General features: G+C 39.3%; 3 protein-coding genes and 1 pseudogene across 5 annotated transcripts; 2 read left to right on the top strand and 2 right to left on the bottom strand.

Annotated features, from left to right (window-relative positions):
- Positions 1-761: 761 nt before the first annotated feature.
- On the bottom strand, positions 762-2,378 carry LOC146522095 (tripartite motif-containing protein 16-like). Of its 2 annotated transcripts, XM_085153877.1 has the most exons (2): positions 1,275-2,378; positions 762-1,205 (listed from the first exon to the last, which is right to left on the bottom strand). In XM_085153877.1, the coding sequence occupies exons 1-2, from the start codon at positions 2,376-2,378 to the stop codon at positions 762-764; spliced, it is 1,548 nt and encodes a 515-aa protein (XP_085010003.1). The 2 variants fall into 2 exon arrangements, with proteins under 2 accessions (XP_085010003.1, XP_085010002.1); XM_085153876.1 differs by having other exon boundaries at positions 762-2,378.
- Positions 2,379-10,825: 8,447 nt separating this feature from the next.
- LOC146522094 (homeobox and leucine zipper protein Homez-like) lies at positions 10,826-14,220 on the top strand. The gene is made up of 2 exons (XM_085153881.1): positions 10,826-11,113; positions 12,574-14,220. The coding sequence occupies exon 2, from the start codon at positions 12,590-12,592 to the stop codon at positions 13,964-13,966; it is 1,377 nt and encodes a 458-aa protein (XP_085010007.1). The 5' UTR covers positions 10,826-11,113; positions 12,574-12,589; the 3' UTR covers positions 13,967-14,220.
- A 350-nt stretch (positions 14,221-14,570) lies between these two features.
- Positions 14,571-18,358, bottom strand: LOC146522093 (lipid transferase CIDEB-like). The gene is made up of 5 exons (XM_085153906.1): positions 18,207-18,358; positions 17,491-17,605; positions 16,695-16,853; positions 16,415-16,605; positions 14,571-15,287 (listed from the first exon to the last, which is right to left on the bottom strand). The coding sequence occupies exons 1-5, from the start codon at positions 18,230-18,232 to the stop codon at positions 15,146-15,148; spliced, it is 633 nt and encodes a 210-aa protein (XP_085010032.1). The 5' UTR covers positions 18,233-18,358; the 3' UTR covers positions 14,571-15,145.
- A 260-nt stretch (positions 18,359-18,618) lies between these two features.
- Positions 18,619-24,314, top strand: LOC146522092 (ATP-dependent RNA helicase DDX54-like; annotated as a pseudogene). The gene is made up of 7 exons (XR_014873115.1): positions 18,619-18,795; positions 18,894-19,101; positions 19,203-19,337; positions 19,489-19,710; positions 19,822-19,895; positions 19,987-20,187; positions 24,133-24,314. The product of XR_014873115.1 is annotated as an ATP-dependent RNA helicase DDX54-like (transcript).
- The last annotated feature ends 4 nt before the right edge of the window (positions 24,315-24,318 follow it).

Raw genomic sequence — 24,318 nt, 5'->3', positions numbered from 1 at the left:
CAACTCTGGCTGTACAATGTACAATGTGAGAGTACCACCAGTAGATGGAGACAAACATATTCAACTTGCAGGTGAAATAAAGCAGAAACGGTTCAAACCAAAATAATTAGTTGGTGCATTAGAAGCAAATACCAAAGCTAAACATATATAATTAACCAAAAAGAGGTTCATTTAATGAATATGATGTGATGTATGACATATGATGTATATTCCTGTGACAGAAACTAAATCGGATACATTAATAAATATTTGGTGAGTGGAAAAAAACATCAGCAGAGTTTACAAACCATCTTTGTGATGTTTTCACCATCACTTATTTTCCACAGGAACAATTACCATGAGGAGGGTAGAAAATATTATGATAAGAGTAGCAAGACAACACCAGGGAGGGGAAATAATCACAATGAAAATTTTCTGCATCCCAAACCCCATTACCAAACCAAATGCAAAAGTTAGAAATTATTAAAACTGAAAAACATGCAAGAAAATATACATTTCATATTTCATTTGAATTTTGTTCGGTCAAAGTTAAAATGTAACAATTTCATCACAAAAAAGTATCATACTGAATTTATCAGTCAGTTACACTTACATTCAGCTGCTGAAAGGAAAAATAAAATAATGAATAGATCTACAATTAGCAAAATTTACAAACCATCTCTGTCATCACTAAGAGCTTTTCCACAGGAACAAACAGACTGGTGGGAGTAGCCAGAACTATGATCCAGAATGTGGGTTTTGGACAACAGCATGGGTGTTATTTACAGAAGTTCACAAAGCACCGCTGTCATTGGTGGGGAACCAATAATCTTTCCACAAGAGCAGATTGACTGGGAAGAGTTGGAGCCTAATGCCCCTCCATAATTGAATCCATGACCAGACTTAACCTTAAACTTCCTACATGAGCATTTCGACTGATTCTGATATTGTTGTGAAAATCCTCCAAATTGAGATGTCGTTAAACTTGAACTAAAGGACAACACATTTGTTGTTTCCTTTTCTAAACCCTGGAGACAAACAAAAGGCTTGAGGTCTGAGCTGGTAGAGCTGATTGTTACTGTGAGTAAGTTTATTCTCTGGTGCTGCCCAATCCTGCTGAAGAATGATAATGAGTCCGGAAAGCTCCACACAACTTCCACTATTTGTGGTCTGGTCATCTGTGGTTCCATATTTCCACCTGGAGTGTTGATCACTTGTTGGGAAACCTTATAATGCTGTTGGGGCGTTTCAATTTTCTGCATCCCAAAGAATGAATGTTCACTTTGAATCATAACCAAACTAGACTCTGTTGTGAGAGAGAAGAGCTGGTTACCTTGGCAGCGTAGGCCATAGACTTGTCCATCTGTCATATAGTTTCCATAAGTGTCGTCACATAAACCGATGGTCCAGTCACAGTCTTTGGAAATACCGATGACCCATCTCTTAAAGTCAGAAACAAGAACTGTACCTTTAATGAGGAACAAGTTGGAAGAACAAAATTTCATCCACTGACTGTGGAAAACCTTCCTGTTGTCTTTGGACAGTGACATGCCAGGACCCAGAGACTGTGGCTCAAAGATCAGGTGTGAATCAGTGGGAACAAGCTCCTGGTGGTGTTCAGGATCAACCAGAGTCAGCAATGATCCCCAGAACTGAGATGCTTGCTTCACCATCTTCTCCTCATTCTGTCTCATCTCCTCAGCCAGTTTGTCCCGATGGCTGCCCGGCTCCAGCCCTTTTCTCAGATCCACAGCTTTGGCCTTCTCCACATCCTGATGCACCTGAGAATACATCTGCAGGAATCTGAAGGTGTCCTTCTCCTTCTGTGCTGCTTCCAGGCTGATCTTGCTGGTTTTCAGGGACACCATACGAGCAGAGACCGAGCTCTGGACGCTGGTCAGAGAGATGTCACGCAGCTTAGTCACAGCCTCAATCAGACGCACACTGCAGCGACCCAGCTTCTCTCTTTCACTCTTCTCCCACTTTTCCAGACTCACATTCTCATCGTCTGTTTTCTCCTGTAAGATCAGCTGCTCAGCTTTCAGCTTCTCCAGGAGCTCTTTGTGGGCTGTGGAGAAGGTCTTCATATTGTGTAGGCGGTGCTGGTCCTCAATGGCGCAGGAAACACACACACAGGTCATGTCGTCAAAGCAGTAGTACTCCAGGAGCTTGCCGTGCTGAGAACATTTGGTGTTCCCACATAAATCCATGGGTTCAGTCAGAGGATGAGTCTGCAGTAACACAGGTGTGGTCAGGTGGGCCTGGAGGTGCTGGACACACATGGAGATCTCACACTTCATGCACGTCTTCTTTGCTGGTTTCTTGTCCTCTGTACACATGTCACAGAGGATAGTTTGTGGATCTGTTCTTCTCCTTTTTGTTTGTATGCTGTCAGACATGTTTTCCAGCAGGAAGTCCTCCTTAAATTTGCTGAATATAACTCAGTGTTGTACAACAGTCTGGATTATCTGGAAGTTGGTTTGCATTTTACACTGCTAAAACAAATAGAGAACAGGAAGAGTCAGGCAACTTTTACCGCAGAAATATGGACGTGCCAACATGAAAACACAGATCAGAGTTTAATTTGCAAACAAACTATTGTGCTTGGGTAGAAAAGACATGGACTTGTAATAAAATGCAATCAAATGATAAAATCCAGGCAGCAATGTTTCTATTGTTGTGCCAACATAAAGGCTTTGATGCTTGAGGCAGGCTTTACTCCAGTATCAGTTTGTTGGTGCACAGAATAAATTGACTAACTTTATTTTTTCATATAAACAAACATGAAAACGCAGTGTTCTCGCTTCAGTCAATCAGATAAATAAAATCATCCTACATATTAAAAATATACAAACTTTATCATCTATCACATCATTTACATCGTATAAAACAGCCGCTGTGTTTCTTTGTTGTCATTAATAAGACCAAAAAGCTGTATTTACGCCGATCTAAACCGAAAACAACTAGACAGCAAATCCAGCATGTCCAAATTAACACTGTCAGATTTGATTTCAACACTTTTAAAGTGTCTATATGGGTCCACACCAGAGAGTGTTAATTTAACTCTTTTTGGAGAGTTGGTATGTTAACTCTGATTTAGTGTTAAACACCAAATCTCTCTGGAGTTGATAATTTAACACTTGGTGTTAAGAGTTTATATATTAACTCTCAAAGAGTATTTTAGTTTAACTACGTAAGAGTTATCTTCTAATTAATTCTAAAAAGCGGGAATTTTACTGTTCTGAACTTCTAGAAATTTCTTTTGGAAATAAACATTTACTAAAAAGACGCAATGGTTTTTGAAAAACATTTATTCTGAACTGTGCACCACAATTTCAAAACATTTTCTGAAAGATGTAACAGTGTACATGTTCTCACTTTCATTAGAATTTCGTTTATCAAAAGGTCTGACATAGGTGAGCTGGTAAATGCAAATAACAGCATTCTCATCACTTATTTCAATAAATACAAAATACAATATGCATGTCCTTCATTCATCACTTTGTGGAACTTCAACGCACTTCTGCTCTCCCCCATATTCCATCTTCACAAGCATATCCTATGTGGAGATTGAATAAAAATTAGTTGACACTAATTAATGGCACAAATCAATTGCAGCACAGTAAAAAAAAAAAAAAAAAAAAAAAAAAAAAAAAAAAAAGGGAATCCTTTTTGAGACATTACTTGTGTAAAGTATTTTCCCAAAAGATAAGGACACAGGCAACAGGTAATACTGAACTAAATGTAAAACCTCAACCTTTTTCATTTTTACCTAAACCGTGTGCACAAAACTCTGGAGGGATCTAAATGCTAACGTAGAACCCAGTCAGGACTAGTGATGGGATTTCCGGCTCTTTTTAGAGATCCGGCTCTTTCGGTTCGGCTCACTAAAAAGAGCCGGCTCTTTCGGCTCCGAACCGGCTCTTCAGGTTGTTTTGTTGCTTTAATTAATTTATTATTAACAATAATATACAATTATGCACAAAAGGAATTACTAACGTAAAAAAAAGTGGTTTTATTTATATATGTTTATATATAAATATATGCGGTGGCCCCTAGAGACAAAACACGTACAAACTCCAAAACACATTTCTAGCATTAACTGAACTTCCAAAACAGAGCTACTAGATCACTTAAATTACACAATTGAAAGCATGAAAGCATGTGTGTATTGTTTGTGTATTTATACACAGGCACTCATATATATTCAAATAATTAAAAAAAAAAAAAGATTTACCTGTTACTACCACACACCAAATCCGGTCGTTGGTACTTGCTGGCTTGTGTAGCCACTAGGTAACAAAAGCTCAACACTGCGCCCAGCATCCTGGAGCACTTCTGTTGTCTTTTGTACGTGTTTTGAGTTTTTACATGCTTTTGAGTTTTTACGTGCTTCGGAGTTTTTACGTGCTTCGGAGTTTGTACGTGCTTCGGAGTTTGTATGTGTTTTTACGTGCTTCGGAGTTTGTACGTGCTTCGGAGTTTGTATGTGTTTTTACGTGCTTCGGAGTTTGTACGTGTTTTTGAGTTTGTACGTGATTTGAAGTTTGTATGTGCTTTGTCTGTAGGGGCCACCGTAAATATGCTTTTATTTATTCACTCCACATAAAATGTAATAAGTAAATCATATAATACAAAAATCAACTATTCACATTTCAAATTTTAACTATTTAAATTTTCAGCTTTTTCCTTTTACAAATTTAAAGTGAAACAACACAAAACACTGCAAACCACAACACAATTAAATATAAATTAAAATATGAAAACAAAAAGAAGATGCATATTCTCTGTCATATGGACCTGCATGAATAAACTTTCTGAATCCTTTATCATCTGCAACCGAAAATAGTTGTGGATGATTACTATACCTTTCTAATGTGATGTTGTTGTCACTGGCTCTCTTTCTCTTTCTTTCCCTCCTGTGCTACTGAGTGTAACTACCGCCCCTCCCCCCTCTGCCCAGCATAAAGCACAAGGCTCGCGTGCATTGTGAAGCGGGAAAAAAGTGCGAGAGAGAGAGAGAGGGTGAGAGAAAGAAAAAAAAACCCACGTGACGGCTCGCGATAAGGAGCCGGCTCGCGTCGTTCACGTCAAAGAGCCGGCTCTAAGAGCCATTTCGTTCGCGAACGACCCATCACTAGTCAGGACGTCTGCTACTGCTGTTTGCTCGTTTTTTATGGGAGATCGTTTTCAGGCTTCAAGTAGCACCATTATACCAACATTTCACATTCTAGACATTGTTTTAGGTGTATTTGACCAAAAAATTTAACCGAAAATTCACATGCAAGCTTTTTTTCAAGGCTGTGGTATTTGCCGAAAACAATACCTTTCAGCTAGCTAAAACAGCGAGCGGTGCTATCAGCGAGCAACATGGCTAATGCCTTTCACACAGCTTTGTCTCAACTCCAAAGAGCCACAGAAGTAAAAGCTAATAATAATAATTGAAACAATCTTTGAAAAAATGACTTACCAAGCATGGCAAACAACTCAAATATGTAGAGCAAAATGTTCTGAAACGGCTTCACTTCAGCTTCGATTGGAGCCGTGCTGGGGGCGGAGTCTGTGAATTTACTCTATTAGTGTCATAGCCCCTCTAGGAGTTCAGAGTTAAGAGGTCAAGAGTTAATGTTTCCATTGTAACACCTCCAGATTTGAAATAGAAACACTCATTTTTAACACTCGATTTTAACTACTATCATTTTACACCTCAGAGTTACATTAAAAGCATGTGACTCTACTTAGAGTAAAATTAACTCTAAGACTACTAACACCAAAACATTTAACACTTTTGAATTTGCTGTGAAAAGATGGACTCGACGATGCTAAGAACGACCGTGAAACCGAGAAGATGGAGTAAGATAACGCTAGCGGTCAGCCGACCAAGGGTAATTGCAATTCATGATGCAATTCAGTCGCTCAAAATGCATTTTACAACTTACCTGCGAGAAGTTATAACATTAAATCAAGAAACAAAATATGTAATCGGAGTGTTTTCCGAGGGCCTCACCTCAGCAGAATCTCGTATTAGTAAAGTTTAGGAAGTGGTTTCCTCACTAGTTGGGAGGCCACTTGTTATTGAACTAAACTGTCAGGAACTCCAACTGAAAGTGGACGACTTTGAAAACAGAAGCCGGAGATCCAACATGAGACTCGTCGCATTACCGAGAGCTGAACCAGGGGAAATCACTGCGTTTTTACAGACCTGGACTGTGTCCAAATTCAGGGGCTGCTCCTCCTTCGGAGCCCGATTACGTCGTAATGTTTTCCGTATTATTTCTGTATTATTATTCTATTTTAAATTTTAAATGATAAACTTTTTAGATCATAAACCTTCATACAATTGTGCCCTGTATGTGCTGACAAGTTACTGTAGAAAAACGAGCCCTGTCTTATAATGACACAAAGTTTTTGTCATTATATAACACCAGTAGTATTTTCCAGCCTGGTCTCTCTCTCTTAGTTTCAATCAGTTTTTAATTGAAACTGATTAAAACTAATAGAATCCAAAGTTATTTACTTTACTTTTTATACAGACAAAGGTGTACATAATAAACTGGCAAATTCAGCAACTTTCTTTAACAAAAATTAAAATGCAATGTTCTCGATTCAGTTAGTCAGATACATAAAATCTTTCCACATATTAAAAATATTCTCACTTTATTACTTATCAGATCATTTACATTGTATAAAACAACCGCTGTGTTTCTTTGTTGTCATTATTAAGACCAAAGAGCTTTGTGTACAATGTGAGAGCACCACCAGTAGATGGAAACAAACATCTTCAACTTGCAGGTGAAATAAAGTAAAAACAGTTCAAACAAAAATAATTAGTTGCTACATTAGAAGAAAAATCAAAGTTAAACATCATTCCTGCTTCTGGGTTATGTTTCCTTTCCCAGTTGTACAAATGGAGTCAGTTCCTTGTCTTTCAGGCTCATCTCAATAGTTACTATTTCTTCCCTCTGGTGCTGTCCGGTTCTGCAGTAGAAGGAGAGTGAGGAGGCATCAAAGTTCCACAACACCTCCACGTTTTAAAATGTAGCATGGCCTCATCACCATTCTCCTCCTGTAATTAACTCAGAAAACACCATGTGTTGCTTTTCTGTGTTGGCCATGTTTCTTTCTCCTTCTTTAAACTCTGCATCACAATCATTATCATTCTCCATAAAAGACAACCAAATGATAAAAATTTGGGCATCAGTGAGCCAGTGATAGTTTAGCACAAAATCTTAACATCTGTTTATCATGAAGTAACATTTTCTCAATCCATATGTATCCACAGTTTTCCACAGCTAGCACCACATGTTCATTTTGCTGCAAATAAGCGTCAACATTAAACAGACAGGACCTGCAAATGCATATGATTAATTTTAGATCATTTATCTAATCTCAGGAGAGGGACCACACCTTCATGCACACCCTTCTCTGAGGCCTTCCTTAAACTACAGCCTCAGTTCATGCTCAAGCTATCTGCTGCTCTCTACTAGAAACGCTGCCAAACCTAAATGACGATGTGGTCCCAGCTAGGGAATGATTTGTTACAACAGTCACAACAGTCTGAGGGAGTCTCCTTGTATGCTAAAGACTCACTGTGCATGTGTCAGTGCAGCTCTTGTTTCACTCTCTATAACAGAAATATTTTCCAGCACACAGACTCTGGGTCTCATCACACTCTGAATATTTCAGGGCTCAATTTGTTTTCAGGTGGGAAGATGCAGGCTACCTCTGCAGGCCTGCTCTCTCATCATTCCAGTTCTTCTCCTTTCTGTTTGTATGCTGTCAGACATGTTTCCCAGCAGGAAGTCCTCCTTAAATTTGTTGAGTATAATTCAGTGTTGAATAAAGTCCTTGTTGCTCTCTTTCTGACTCTTTTTTTAGAAAAAATTTGGAATTTGATGAACTCCTGAGTTTTGCTCTTTTCTTGCCTGTTACTGATCACCGTGTTTAGTCTGCTCAGGAGCGCTGCACAACACTTTCAATTCCCTGAAAACTCCACACTGAAGGGGTGGAGTCAGACAAATGTGACTGCAGCTGTTTTATAATGTTTGCAATTCAGTTTAATTTCCTCCAAGATTGACAGGAAACACTCAAAATGTTAAAACACTGAATAAGCAATCTATAAAATCCAGGCAGCAATAAGCCAGTAATAATTAGCACAAGACTTTAGGACCTATTTAATATTCACACATATTCATTTAGCTCCAAAATAAGCATCATCATTAAACGAAACAAAGAGGATACTGGAGTTCTCACACTTCATACAGGTCTTCTTTGCTGGTTTTCTTTCCTCTTTCACACAGAACAGCTTGTGGATCGGCCGGTGTTTTTAGATGTTTATTTAAATCTGGATCTCCTGATCTGACTTGTTGAATCTCATTCAGTCCTGAAAGAATCTCTGCTGCTCTTTGACTCCAGTTCAATGAACAGAAGTGTTTTCTAGCCTGGTCTCTCAGTTATTTATAAATCCAGTAGCACCGTACAACAGTTTGGATCATCTGGAAGTTAGTTTGCACTTTGCACTGCTAAAACAAATAGAGAACAGGCAGAGTCAGGCACGTTTAACTGCAGAAATATGGACGTGTTAGAAAAAATGATCAGAGTTTGATTTGCAAACACACTTTTGTGCTAGGGTAGAAAAGACATGGACTTACATGGAATTACGAAATCCACGTAGCATTTTTTCCATTGTTGTGCTGACATTAAAATACTGTTAATTTACCATAATGTAGCTTATGGATGACATTTCTTCACTGGCGTTCAGCTGCCCTTATTTTCTATCATGTGTAACAAAGAGGAAAAACATTTTTAATGTAAAGTCACAATACCTGGTGATTAATTAAAGGCTTTGATGTTTGAGGCAGGATTCCTGTCAGCACTGAACAAATGTATTTATCAGATTGTTGGAAACTGACCGCCCTGCCTGTAGATTATAAACCTTTATGGCAGAACAATAGTTCCCTGTATGTGCCTACAAGTTACTGTGGAACAATGAGCCTGCTCTTATCTAATGAGACAAAATCTTTTCAGTTTTTGTGTCCTTATATAAGACCCGTAGTATTTTGCAGCCTGGTCTCTCAGTCTATTCAGTTTTCAATATTGAAACTAATTAAAACCAATAGAATGCAGATTGATTTGCTTTACTTTTATACTGACAAAGGTGTACTTAATAAACTGGCAAATTCAGTAACTTTCTTTTGTCCAATTAACACAAATGAAAATGCAATGTTCTCGCTTCAGTTAATCAGACATGTAGAGCATTGCATATATTAAAACTAGACTCACTTTATTATTTATCAGATCATTTACATTGTATAAAACAACAGCTGTTTCTTTGTTGTCGATAATAAGACCAAAGAGCACCACCTGCAGATAGGTAAATACCAGAGCTAAGAATATTTTAATTAACAAAATAAAATTACATAAAAAAACAAAATTGTTTTACTTTTTTAATCTACATTACTTTCATATGTGATACATCGCACAACAAGTTAATCACTGAAGCTAAAACAATGTCTTCACAGTTAATGAATGTGAAAGACAGTCAGTTACATTGATATTCATACAGGGACAGAAAATAACTAAATGATCAGCAGAGTTTGAATTAACAGAGTTTACAAACCATTTCTGTGACACATGGACCACCAATCATTTTTCCACAAGAACAATTAGCCTGGGAAGAAAAGCGAGACATATTATTTCTGTATCCATTACCATCCCTGTAGTAAACTTTCCCACATGAGCACTTCCATTCCAGCTTCTGGGTCGTGTTTTTGGACATTTTCCTTTCCCAGTCGTACAAATGGAGTCAGTTCCTTGTTGTTGAGGCTCATCTCAATAGTTATTATTTCTTCCCTCTGGTGCTGTCCGGTTCTGCAGTAGAAGGAGAGTGAGGAGGCATCAAAGTTCCACAACACCTCCACCTTTTCAAGTGGTGGTAAAGGCTGGAGGTGCTGGACACACATGGAGATCTCACACTTCATGCACGTCTTCTTTGCTGGTTTCCTGTCCTCTGCACACATAGAGGATAGTTTGTGAATCTGTTCTTCTCCTTTTTGTTTGTATGTTGTCAGACATTTTTTAGAAGAAAGAAGATTTTGACAGGAATTGGTCTTGTTTCCAAAGATTCAGAAATGAAAAAGCTTTGATCAGTGTGCATACCCCAGTGTGATGTGATAGTTTGAGCTGCACTTCGTCCTCACGGATATACTTTACTCAGAAATAACCCAGTGTCAGCTATAAATTCTTATCATAGCAACCTAATCTTATATGTTCACACTCTCATAAAAAAATCTGTCAAAAAATATGAAATTGTTTAACACAGGCAAAATAAATACACAGTTACAAGTATAAACACCACACCTAAATAAAACGTATGTCAGCTAAGAAATGATTGAGCTTTGTGGCCAGGGTTAGGCCACAAGGGCAGTTACTTCATATCATTTCTTAAAACTGTATTAAAAAAGAAATTCCTAGCATAGCCCACCTTGCTGAGCAGGTAAACCATGTGCCATAAGGTTGTTGCAGAGGACTGAATATGGGACCATTTACTGCAATTTTTCTCCCAGCTTTCCTGCCTTCTTTCTGTCCCAGTTAATATTTTTAAATGGGATATTTATTAAAACCAGGTGTATTTCTGGCTCAAAACCTTTGTGGGGTGTCATCGAGACAAAAATTAATTTTATGTTTTGTTTTCTCATTTAATAAATTAAAATCGGAAAACAAAATGATTTAAGAACATTTCATTTGGGAGTCTGACAAATGGTCAGCACCCCAGATGTACCTTATATGTAAAGTGGATGTAAGTCTATCACATTTCATATATAACCTCTGTCATGAGAAAAACAACAAAATGTGTTCCTAATGATGTAACCAGGGACTTCGGGGAAGAATTTGTAAATTATTTTTTCGCCTTTTTATTGTATATTTCGGACAGTTTTCAAAGGGAATATCAGACAGGAGCTGACGTTGTTTCTCAAGGTTGGCGGGCGCCAAAGTTTTATGCATGCCAGGCAAACCCAGGAAATGCTTTTATTAAGCTAACTACACCTGTGCACCGAAGTTAGCCTTAAACTTACCGCTAGTGCTAACAAACAGGCAGCAGTGCTCCGATAAAGCAACGGGGTGAACAGTGAAGGTAACCAGTACTTTTTAACATCACTGTGTTACTCATAACCGGGTTAGAGAGGTCAGTCCCGGTCGTAGTCAGCAATATAACAAGCTAACATGAAAGTGTAGCCAACTAAAGTTAGCTAGCTAAGTTAGCTAGACTTTGTTTAGTTAATTAGCTAAAAGTATTAAACAATAAGTAATATTTAATTAATTAAAGTAATACGTAATTAACAGGAATCAGTTTGGGTGTAACCTTACTTTCTTGGGCATTAAATCACTGAAACCAAAAGAATTAAAATAAGTTGAGCTCCAGGTAAGAGTTAATTTTATAATTAATATTAAAAATATATATATAAAATAACCAGCTGTTATAAACCATTAAGTTTGTGAAACAACTTTAGCAGCGCCACGGTGAAAATGATGATCATCTGCCAAAAAGTGATTTCTGATATTAAACTTGTGTACCTATCATCTATCAAATGTGTCTCTAATGAATGATCAAAAGCCATTATGTAAGCGAGTAAGAAAAGACCTGCCATGATGTAGAAGTTGCAGCCACTCTTTGGCAAAGTGACTTTTATATATCTTTTGTTTATGTGGGCAAAATGTCTCATTGACATCAAAAATCTGGTATAAAAAACTGTAAGAAATATAATATAACACTAATATTAAGACATTTAAGTGGCCAAAAGGACTGGATTGATTATAATGTGAAACACACACTACATACAATAATGCAGAGTTATAAGGATGCTTGCAAAGCAGGTTATTTAAAAAAAATTTTTATCTATAACACCTTATAACGCCAGTTCATAATATAAACACAGATATTGGACTATTCATCTTAAGAACTAATCACTGTCAAAATACTGTGCAATAGACATTTTCCCCGAGGAACCTACCTGAGGGATCTATCTATCTATCTATCTATCTATCTATCTATCTATCTATCTATCTATCTATCTATCTATCTATCTATCCTTAACCCTTTCTAACAAGCCATACTTTTTCAGTTTTTTTCTAATAATAATGTCATGAACATTAACATTAATCGTGCTAACTGAGACCTGTAGAGCCTGAGATGGAGCTCTTTGGTTTTTTTTGCATTGGCTCTGAACATTGCATGGTTTGATACTGTTGTGAATTTGCTGGGACGCCCTCTCCTGGGAAGATTGAGTCTTTATGTTAACACACACCTGAATGCTCCAGACCATTAAACTGCCAAAACTTCTGCTTTTATAGACGTGTTCACGCCTGCTGATAACTCATTAATCAGATGCATTTGATTATCAGCACCTGGCTGCTACTTACCTTTGTAATTCCTATGGAAGCAGTAATGGTGCACTTCCAGAGAAGTGCATGATTAACAAATCAAATATCTAAGAAATCAAATACTTCATCACAGGCACTGGGAAAATCCTGCTCAGTAATTTTGACCTTAGAGTATTTCATTTATTTGTACATATTTCTGTCTGCTGTTTTCAGGAGTGCATCACCACAGATGAGTAAGATGAGGCACTTTGCTGATGAAGAGCTCCTCGGACTCGGTCAGAAACCACCTGGCACTCGTGAAGAGACTCCAGCTTTCTCAGACATGAGCCCTACCCCCATGGCTAACGGCATGAACCAGAGCAGTGTGGTGTGCTTCCCCTTGATGTCTGAGAGTAGGAAGCTTGTGTGGGTGCATTCGCACCAGATCGACTCACAGATACACGGCGCTGCGGAGCTGGACGAGGCCTTTGACAGGTTTCCCTACCTAACACACAGACAGACCGCCAAACTGGCAGAGAGTTGCCACCTGCACCCAGACCAGGTGAAGGCGTGGTTCATGGCACAGAGGCTCCGCTACGGCATCAGCTGGGACTATGAAGACATCCGTGAGGTCCAAAGGAAGTTCAATTCAAGTCAGGAAAAGAAGGAGCTTCAAGAAGGGAAGGAGAGAGAAGTAATGGAGGACGGAAGAGAGAAGAGAAAAGTGAAAGCAACTGGTGGGAATGCAACGGGAAGAGAAGTGAGAGGAGACAGCGCAAATGTTAATGAGCAGTTGAAGAAGGAGCAACCAGTGAAGGAGAAAAAAAGCAGCACGCAAAAGCGGAAATGGGCAACAGCAACAGAAAAGATGGGAAAGAAGATCGTGAAGCGTGATAAGGAGGAGAGGATGGATAAAGTGGAAAGCGGGGGAGAAAAATGCCCCAAGCGTCGTGGCAGAAAAAGAAAAAAGCCAAGAGTGAACAAAAGTTGCCTGCAAGAGGAGAGTAATGCACCTCCGGCTCCCAGCTCTCTGCTCGGCCCCCAGGCTGAAAACCAAACTTCTTCATCTCCAGCGCCTGACAACCAGACATGTCTGCTGCAGAGAGCCGGCGATCCCAGCTCCACCATAGACGGCGACTTCAGGGAGAAAAACGAAATCGAGGGTGCAGATTTGCAAGCAGAGCCGGACCACCGCGTTTTCATCACAGATATTGACAAACTAAAGGCCCTCATCGAAGTGAAAAACACCCCCTCTTCCGCCGAGCCTACACCTACTACTCGGCTCCACTGCAAGACGCCGGCCCAGCTGGCGATGATGAAGATGGCGTTCCTGCAATGCCAGTACCCAGACAAGGAGCAGTACAGCCGGCTGGCAAGGATGGTCGGTCTGCCACGCTTGTCGGTCATTCAGTGGTTTGGCGACATGCGCTATTTCATTAAGAGAGGGAGGCCTCGCTGGATGAATGAGGAGCAGCACCATCAGGTACTGGGCAACGTCATGTATCAGCAGTACATGAACGCGATGACTAAAATAAAGTTGCCCAATAGCATGAACTCCTGGATTATGATGCTCGAAGGGAACAAAGGCTACAGCGAGGAGAAAAATGTGAAGATCCCTCCAGAGTAGAAATAGCACAACAGCTCTTATGGCTCATATAAAAACACAGCTGGATCATTTTTTAGTTCATCTGTTCTTCAGGCAGTTGTCAACTTGTTCATCAAGTTCCCATGTTAGACAGACCCCCTGATTCCATGTTTTTCCTGCTGTTTTAGTTAGTGTGTTCAAAAGATCCTCATTCGGATTCTAGGTGCAGTTTTAGTCTGTTTATGCTGTGCAGCTGTTTTCACTGTTTTAATAAAAGCACTTTTATTGCTCTTCCAGCAGGACTCAGCTGATTAATTACAGCAAAACACAAATTATTCCTCAGTGCGTACAGAAAACACAGGCATGTTTGAAAGAAGACACATGTTTCAGCATGTAATCCACACTAAATTACACCAACACTGAAGAGTTTAAAACAGTGGTATAAAACATAAGGTCCAGGGCCCAGAATCGGCCCGATAAAGACTTCAGTCCTGGACTGAAACTGTGAAGGAGAGTGAAGATTTTGGACTTTTCACTAAATTTACATGTTTTCCTACTGAGAGCTCTCCCAGGTCATTCATACTAAACCAAAGTAATTAAGTAATAGCTAAATGACAGAGAAGTTATTTTTTCACCACTGTATACATTTCTTTCCTTTTCTGCTAATTAACAACAATTTTATTTAGGTTAGGTTCAGTTTTATACTTAAAGACAGTCTAGAAAATGAGCTACCAGAAGTTTATCTGTTATTTTACACTTTTATTTCTTACAATTTAAACCCAAAGAGCACCTCTTTTTATTATAATAACATACTATGTCCAGGATTAAATGTGCAGTTAAACCTCAGTGCAGGAGTTTTACTGGTCTGGCCCTGCTGTGAAAGATATTAAGTGGATAATATTTCACAAGTTAGCCAGCTATCTTACTAAATCTTGCTATGTTAGAGGCAAAAAGTATTAAAAATCTGTTTTAAACCTGTAATATGATTACAAAAATACGACATCTATTCATACAATCACAGTTAATATTTACAGATGCTACCTCAGCAGATGTTTCTCTTAACAAGGTGCTTTCTTTTTCCTCTCCTTAAGGAGGTAAAACATAATTTTCCAATACTGTAGGTACTGAAGGGTAGGGGTAAATTGAGAGGCTCTCAAACAGGTCCAGCAGTCACATGATAAAAGACCTCATTACTTTAGGTTGCATGTAAACGGGTCCATCTCAGTTCCATCTGGCTGCGTACTCCGCCCTCTGTGGCTGCCAGAGCTCTGCGCCTTCGATGATGCGGCGGATCAGGGTGGCAGACGTGAGAAGCAGGTGTCCAGCAGCCTGAAGAAGGGTGGAGGCCACACGCAGCACTTCTCTGGAAACAGCACAGTGTTATCAGGATTAAAGGTCAGTGCAGATTCTTCAGCCTGAACCAGAAACATCTGATGTGATCGTTAAGCTTTTAATAGCTGGCTGTGAGTGACAGCTGCTATTTCTCTTATCCTCTTTTAAAGTTAAAGTTTAAAGTTAAATAATCCAAAATCTGTAGAAAACAGAGACTTATACACGAGTATTTCTTTAGTGTCCTGCTTTAAACTTTTTCAAATTTTATTCAGATGTTATACTGTTATTATTTGAGGTTCAAATCTGGAAGTATAAAATCAAGAAATATCAGAAAAATCAAAACAAATTTGTGTAATAAAATTTATTGTGTGGATCAGCTGAACTCCACCTAACTATTAAAAAGTATTTGAAGTACATAACACAGGCTGGAGCCTGAGCAGGTAGGAAACCAGGTAACTTACTGCACCCTTACTACTTTCATAGGAATTATTGTGGTGCTGCTGATCAAATGCATTTTGTTAACTGAGAATCAGAAGTTCTGGCAGTCTGCTGGTCTGTGTGATAACACCATGCAACATCCCAGCAAATTTACCTCAGGGTCAGTTCATGCAATGCTTGGAGAAACTGCAAAATCGCAGTAGCTACAGCTGAGACTCTACAAGTCTAGGTTATGATGTCAAATATTAAAGTTAATGACAGTGGAGTTTGAAAAAGACTGAACAGGTCTGTGAACCTAAGCCTTGATTCCCAAGCCAGAATTGCATCTGAACAATCCACAGAACATCTGAAACAATGTCCTTTATGATGAGAACAAAGTGGAGATGCACAGCACCACATTTAAAGAAAACCGAACTCTGCATATCAGCACAAACACCTCACACCAACTGTGAAACACGGTGGTGGAGGTGGTGATGATTTGGGCGTCTTACAATCAGTGAGTTGACTGTAAACTCCTCTGTATACCAAAGTTTACAGAGTCCATTGTGACGTGTTAAAGTTATTGCTACTAAAGTTCTGTCCGTTCATTTTTATTAAATGCAAACTAAAGTCTGTATTGATGCTAAAAGACTGAATTTTACTTCTGCCACTGAAAGCTTGCACAGCACTACATATGCAAATGAACCTTTATTACCCTGCTAACCTTTTCACTTGGCTTACCTGAGAACTTTCTTGGGCCCAAGACACTGAAAGTCAGCACTCACTGAGTACAGGCCTTGAAATGTGGCCTGCACATTCAATGAGCCAAACACATCTTTGGGGCTCATCCTGTAAAGGTCAAAGGTGACGCGGGCTATGTCTCTCCCAGTACGTGATTTGTTGTGGTCTTGAGCTTTGGGCACAACTGCACCCTGGGGGGCATCAGAGAGATTAGAAAACTGTCACCAAGAGACAAAAAGCACACCCTAAACCCAGACACAGCTTCTGCACTCAAACCCACCTGTTGTGATCTCCATGTCTGTCCAGGCTCCAGGGCCATGAGCATGACGTTGTCGGGTAGGGTCATGAGGAACTCATCAGAGTCGACTTCTGTACCGTCATCCTCGCAAACCAGAGACAGAGACACCGCAGACAGCGAGAGCAGCAACGCCTGGCATACCTGTCAGTATGAGGACAGTAAGTAAGCAGTCATATACTGAGTATATGAATTAGTGATATTTACTTCCCAGCTGTAAAAACAACTAATTCTTAATCATTTAAAAATCATTTATTAGCATTAAATAATAATTCAACATGATATGGATTTGAAGGGAAACATTTCCATGCCATCTTAAGGACTTAGTCTTAGCCTTTGTTAATACCATGATCATCAGTTCATAAACCAGTTTTTATGGCACCCAATTGGCTAAGAAGAAATGCATTTGATCAGCCTCTAGGTGGAGCTGTTGTACACATAGCTGATATTCAGCTGGCGTTTGGAAATGTAGTTTGGCCCTCTTATATTCTGCAGGCAAAGGCAGTGAATATTTGACTAATGACTTCAGGATGACATCATGTTGTTAGATGATGTCATGGCCTTGAGGTAATGAATCTTCTAAAAGATGAATTAATCCTCTTTTATTGCCGCATTGAAATCATTCACCCTATTAATTAATTTTATAATTTTAAAAGCTCATTTCTCTTTTTAACTTTACATTCAGCAAATTTAATAGATTTCTTAATTTTCTATTTTATTTTGACATTTTTGGCTGAAAATATTTTCACCCTATTGAGAACCTTTCCTCAGTCACTCTCACCCTCTCCTTCAGCTCCTCCAGCGTCCCGGCCGTGACGCCTTTCCTGGTGTTCCTGTTGTGACAGCACACTCTGAAAGGTCTCTGTGTCGGGGACCACACTCGCTTGGTTACAGACCTGAGGACAGACGAGACAAAAAAAGGTTTTAAAATAATAGAACGGTCTCTTTAACAAATGTTTGACTTTTATCTGAGAGGATGCTGGTTTTGTGTCCCAGTAGGTTATATTAACAAGCTGATATTACCCGAACATGACCCCAAAATCTATCAACTAAATTGCATTGAGCTGTTTTTAGTTTTGTTATTTACACAGAGTACTTAACGTGAGTCAAACTGTTATGTGAGAGTATAGTAAAAACATGTTTTATCCTTGTGCGATAGAGACCATTTTCACATACATTCCATATTTATTGTTATTTCTATTTTATGCACCATCTGTATTTTTATTTACATTAAATCATCCTCTCAATTCCACTCTTCCATTGTCACACTGATTTTACCTGCTTTTATTTTATTTTATGGTTTTTCTTAAACATTTTAATCTGAAATGAGAAAAAAGGTCATTTTTTCATACCTCAGTCTTACATAAGTCACAGTACTGTACATTTTTAGGAACACTTGTCGATTCATTAAGTTACTTGTGCCTGTTTTACGATCGTTTCAAGCTTCAGACAGCAGCAGTGTACTAACTGGTACGTTAAAACTCATTTGTCACTTACTTGATGAATGAAGATGTTGTATCCATGCTGGTTAGTTTCTTCTCTTCTCGTCTCTCAGCCTGATGTTTTTGGGGCTGTTTTGGTGTCACACACTGTATTAGTGTTCGTGCTGCTTGTGTTTGACCCAGTTGGTGGACTTTACCCTGGGACTTTGTTTTATTTACCTTTTGTTTAATCTGAGAAATTAGATGGAAGGTTTTGCATTATTTATTACAACCTCAGTACAGGATTATTGCATCTACTCTACATGCTAACTTATGTTAAATCAGCTACTGTGTCAGTGTCTTGGTCTTTCTACTTGTTGCTCTGTCTTCAGACACTTGCTATTCAAACATTTTGTATTCTTCTCCCAGAAATGTTGAATGATTTAAATGTAAAGCCCAAAGCAAAAGTCCTTACAGTCACCTGATGTTTCCATGGCTTTGAGCATGTTTTCATTTCTTCTAACTTTCATCAGCTGTCATTCTTCCACCTGCGTGTGGATGACAAGCCGGCTCTGCTGCTCCACCTCCTGAGGAACGTAGTGAAGCCTCAGGAACAGACAGTGGTCTTTGCTGCCACCAAACACCATGTGGAGTACCTAAAGGAGGTAAGATAACAGTGTAGCCTAAATTTGTGAGAATGTTAAATATTGTTTTAAAAACTAGAGCTTTAGTTGACTTCTTCTTTTTTCCCCCTGATGTCCAGCTGCTGTCGACAGAAGGTTTAGAGTGTGCCTACATCTACAGTGCCCTTGATCAGACTGCCAGGAAGATCAACATTGGGAAATTTGTGCATCGGAAAGCCATGGTGCTTCTGGTGACTGATGTTGCTGCTCGTGGTATAGACATCCCCCTGCTGAATAATGTCATCAATTACAACTTCCCCTCCAAGGCCAAACTTTTCTTGCACAGAGTTGGTGAGCAGCTGTATGCAGAAGGAACAAAGTGATTCAGCTTCTTTAATTTGAAATGATTAGGCCAGCATTACGTGTATTTTTCCCCTGTCTTTTCCCATTGGGGCGTGTGGGACGAGCGGGCCAAAGTGGCACAGCCTATAGTCTGATTTGTCCTGATGAAATGCCTTATGTCTACGACCTCCACCTCTTCCTAGGGCGACCAGTTCAGTTTGCTTCACCTGAACAAACACAAGGTAGACTCTACTGCATGCCTGTCAGGTCTTAAAGTGACAGATGAACTGTTTAACTGATGTGCTACACATTTGAGGTTGCTAATAAACTTTATTTAGTGCTCTTTTTATCTGTCACTGTATTGAAATGTCTGCATTTCTTTTCGTACTCCAGATTCAGAAGGTGTGTTTGGCCGAGTCCCTCAGAGGATCTTGGATGATGAAAGTGCTCATCTGATCACGTCTCACGAAAACTCCCTGGACCTGCAAAATCTGCTCCGTGTCTCAGAGAACGCCTACAAGCAGTACCTCAAGTCACGGCCAAACCCCTCGCCGGAGTCCATCAGACGGGTTAAAAACACAGATGTGTCCAGCATGGGTGTCCATCCAGTACTTGGTAAGTTCAAAGGAGGATAAACTATAAAAAGAAGAGAGAAATTATGAAGATAATCAAAAGGAGTAGTGAGGAATTGATGGCAGTTAGGTAAGACAATTTGATTTGTTTCAGGGTGTGGTCTGGAAAAAATGGAACTGGAGTGCCTTCAAATAGTCGATGCCATCAAGAGCTACAAATCCAAAGCGGTGAGTTTGATGCAGACACATCACAGCGCTGCATTTTCTGGTAAAAAGTGTTCTAGTAAGCAAAGAAACATATAATTCTCTCCTGAAATAGACCATCTTCGAAATCAACTCCAGTAGTAAGACACCAGCCAGTGAGGTGATGCGGGCCAAACGCTCTAAAGACACTCGGCTAGTGGACAAATTCAGCAAGTAGAGAGAAGACCGAGCTGCAGAAAGCAGGCTGCAGCAGCCAACCAACCCCACCACTACTGCTGACTGTGACATCACAGAAAAGGATGAGAGTGATTTAAATGTAAGCATGGGTGAAGTATTGCTTCTTTCTTTCTTCTCTGGATCGCTGTAGTTGCAGGTTTACATCAGTTTCATTAAGGATCAAGCACACATGGAACTCCAGTAAATCATAAATTAAAATGTGGATATTACCTGTCCACAGATTCATGGTGACGTATCTGCTCTTTTAACTGTTTGGTGACTTCGCTTTGTTTGGCGATTGTAGAAATGGTTTACATGAGATTATAGCTGAGATTCAGAGGTTTCTGCAGCACTTATATTTCTGACCTCTTGTTATAACCGATTAAATGCAATCTCCTCCCTTTTGCCCCCATTTTTGGTGGTGTGGGTGCAAATGATCAGGCATGACATTCTCAAAAGAAATCAGATAAGATACTGCAAATAATTATTTCTGCATTTGTGCGATTGAAATGAATTGAAAATGTGTATGCAATGATAGAGTTTTAAAGATTTGGCCTAAATAATTTTTCGAGTGAATGAGCCTAAACATGATGACCTAACCAGTGACACCGTGTCACCTGTGACACACACACGCACACACACACACACACACACACGTATGACTTTGCCGGTTTCAGCTGAAACAATTTCAGTGTTTCAAACCATGTTCCAGGATTTTTCCTTCACCATTTATGAGGTTTCAAGAAGAAGATAAACGACAGATATGAATGTTTGAAAAAGTTATAGATGAAAAGATTAGATGAAAAATACTCAAAGGATAAATTCAATTGTTTATTGTTTTATAAATAAGTTGAAAAAGAAAAAGTTAACAAGTAAATAACGAAACAAGGTAAAATGAAGTAAGAACAAAAAGTTAACAAGTAAATAAAGAAACGAGGTAAAATGAAGTAAGAACAAAAAGTTAACAAGTAAATAAAGAAACGAGGTAAAATGAAGTAAGAACAAAAAGTTAACAAGTAAATAAAGAAACAAGATAGAGGAGAGAAAACCCCAACAATCCCCTCTGAGCACGCACTAGGCGACAGTGGGGAGGAAAAACTGCCTTTAAACGGGCAGAAACCTCCGGCAGAACCAGGCTCAGGAGGGGACAGTCAACTGCCGGGACTGGTTGGGGAGGTGAACAGAGGTGGAGCAAGACGAGGCTACACCAGGTGAGGAAGCAGTAGAGTCTCTCCTCCAGGGCCAGCGGAAACGTTTGTTCTTCTTTTTCATGCAGTTTTCTACAAGAGCTTTTTTTTCCAGGATGAGGGTTCTCAACTCATCGATGGTTTCTGTATTTTGTATCTCAAGCTTCTTGAATGTTTTCTCCACCTCTTCCAGTGTTGCTCGTTTTTCTTCAAGCTTTTCCTTGAGCTCTTTGGATGTTGCCTCCTGCATTATCTTGTCCTTGTGCATGTCTGCGTTTCTCTGTTGTACTTCTTTGTACATGTCTTGTAGCTCCTCATTTCTTCTGTGGATATCTTGGAGCGTACGCTGCAGGTCGTCATGTATGTTGTCTTGTTCCTGCTTTTCCACTTGCATTTCAGTGTGTTTGCGCTTCAAGTTGTTGTATTCCAACAATATCCCCTTAGTGAGCTCGGAGTTGTTTCTCGCCATTTGACCCATCCTTTTCTGCATGTGTGAGCATTGTTTGTCCAGTTTTTCTTTTTCCCCTTCTAGTTGACTTGTTTTGTCCTTCAGTTCACTACAAAACTGTTGCAGTTTTAGATTTTTACCCTCAAAGTCTTCGACAATACGTTTCTCTTCTTTCAATCTGTCTTGCTGTTGCTCTTTCTCTTGAAGGAGGTCTTTATTTTTGCGCAGTTCATCATCCATCTTTATTTTCAGCATCCTGTATTTTTCCTCCGTGACTTTGAGTTTGTGCTCCATGTCTCTTTGCTTTTTCTCCTGTTCTTCCTTCTGTTGGAGGATTTCTTTGTTTTTTTTCACAGCTTCATCGAAGTTTGTTTGGAGCAGCCGATTCTTTTGGTCCATATATTGGAGATCCCATTCTGTCTTCTCAACAGTAGCTTTGCTGTCTTTAAGCTGGTTGGACATCTCCTTTAGTTCTGCGCTCTTTTGCTTGTTTTCCTTAATTAGGAAGACAATCTGCTCTCGTGCTTGTCCAAACTTGATTCCCCAGCCCTCATTAATAATTGTTATGTCGGGCTGGCGTTGTTGTCTTTCTTCCAGGTTCTTATTTTGCGCTTCCATCTGTCTACACTTCTCCTGCAGTTGAAGTTTCTCTTCTTCAATCTGTTGAATTTTATTCTGGAGATGGTAGTTTTCCTTCTTACTGTCATGTAATGCCCTTTGGATGGCTAAAAGGTCATTTGGCCGGCCACGACAGGAAGGAGAAGCGGCATAATCTTTTTGCCTTGGTTGGTGTCTTGTTGGATACATGTTGAAGGTTGTAAACGACAACTCTGAAAAGTTTTCCAAAAGTTTCTGTGGTGAATGTGTGAAGGCTGCAAACACAAATGCTGCGAAGACACGAACTACAAATTGTTGTTTCTCACCCCTGTTTAAGGACAAACTTCAAAGGATCAAAGTGTAGTGACATCATAACTCCGTGATGTCACTACACTTGAGATTGTCATGTGACATTTTGGAATGGGGATATTTTTTTTTAAACCGTTTTCAAATTTAACTTAATATTTGACTGTTTCTTAACTGACCTGTTTAGCTGATTAAGAAATGAATTGCCACGAGCATCTCTAATGTTATATAACAGACAACAGAAAAAAACAGTTTTTTTTCTAAGTAATAGAGGTATAATACATTTTTTTTTTTTTTTTTTAAATAATCCTACTTTTTATAAGAGGGAACTGTTAGGTTTTGTAATGTTGATTGTTTTATGCTTAGAAATATCTACTTATATATGCTTAGAGGTGTATAATTAATTGTGTAGTGATAGGATGTGTGATCTTTAGCAGGCTGCAAAGGCTTGGTGTGCATTCCAGAGTGTTCTGGAATCCACACCTACATCCTGGGAGCATGGGAAGAGGTCGTACCTTGTTTTATTGTTTTATGGTAGGATAAACGTGGCTATATCTGTTTTAGGCTAAGTGCTAGACTTTCCAGACCAGTAGGTTTAGGGAAGTCATTTATGGGGTCACACTCTGACCACACACACACACACACACACACACAGGCAAGGTACTCTTTGTTTGTATATAGGCGGCGTATGTTAATGAACCTATGCATATTCATGTAACCTCAATAAAAGAGCAGTGTTACGGGGGAGCGGACGAGAGCAACTGGGGCCAAGCGAAGGAACGGCGTTTGTCCGGTTCTCTCCCGTGCACGAGAAACATGAAGAACTTTGCCTACTTCGTGTCTTGCTTTGCTGTGTAATTATATTGTCTTCAACGTTCCAGCGAATAGGTTTAAGCTACAAACCTATCAGGAACATTATTTAAAGAATATGTATTTAATTGAAAAACTCTCTATTCATCTAAAGGCTATAACAAAAAAGGTGAGCTTCCTGCTCAAAAATGAAATGACCAAAATAAATGGAGCATTTCTCTGCAATTACAAACTCTGTGTAAACAATCTTGGTTTCAAAATAAGGCTAATGCTTGTGAGATGTCATCACAGGTGTAAATATTACTGCAGATGTTACTATGTCAAAGTCTCACAACTGTCTTATGTTTATTTATATAGGCAAGACCTACTTTTCACTTTTTAGCTTTGCTATATGTTCTTGAGTGTATTAGTTTGCCAGCAGCACGAACATGTACTAGTGTCAATAATAATAGTACGGTGGATTAGAAAACCTGCTCACAAGTTGAATAAACACCCAGGATTGTTTCATCATTTTCATTCAAAACCAATATTTGAGTCAAAATGAGAAAGTTGTTTATGCTGTCTGATGAAGAAGAAGCAAAATAAAGTGCAGTTTTGATGTAGATGATGTTGTATACAAACTAGAAGAAGAAGATAGTAGGATCTCTGTATCATGTTTTGTCACTTTGTACCATGTAATTCTTTCTATTTCCACCAGGGGGTGTTTTCAGAGGTGGTAGGTGGTAAAAGAAGAGGTCAGCAGGAAGATGGCGAAGAGCGACCAAAGACCAAGAAAAAGAGGCAGTCAGGCAAAGATGAAGAGTATTATATCCCTCCGGGGGAGATAGTCACTTAAGTCATATCCTCTAAGGTGGGCAGGAAGTGTCACGGTCTGTGGGGCAGA

Source organism: Neolamprologus multifasciatus, chromosome 3, assembly GCF_963576455.1.
Source record: "Neolamprologus multifasciatus chromosome 3, fNeoMul1.2, whole genome shotgun sequence".
Taxonomy (NCBI): Eukaryota; Metazoa; Chordata; class Actinopteri; order Cichliformes; family Cichlidae; genus Neolamprologus; species Neolamprologus multifasciatus.
The sequence above is the reverse complement of the archived record's forward strand: the minus strand, read 5'-3'. Positions and strand labels throughout refer to the sequence as shown.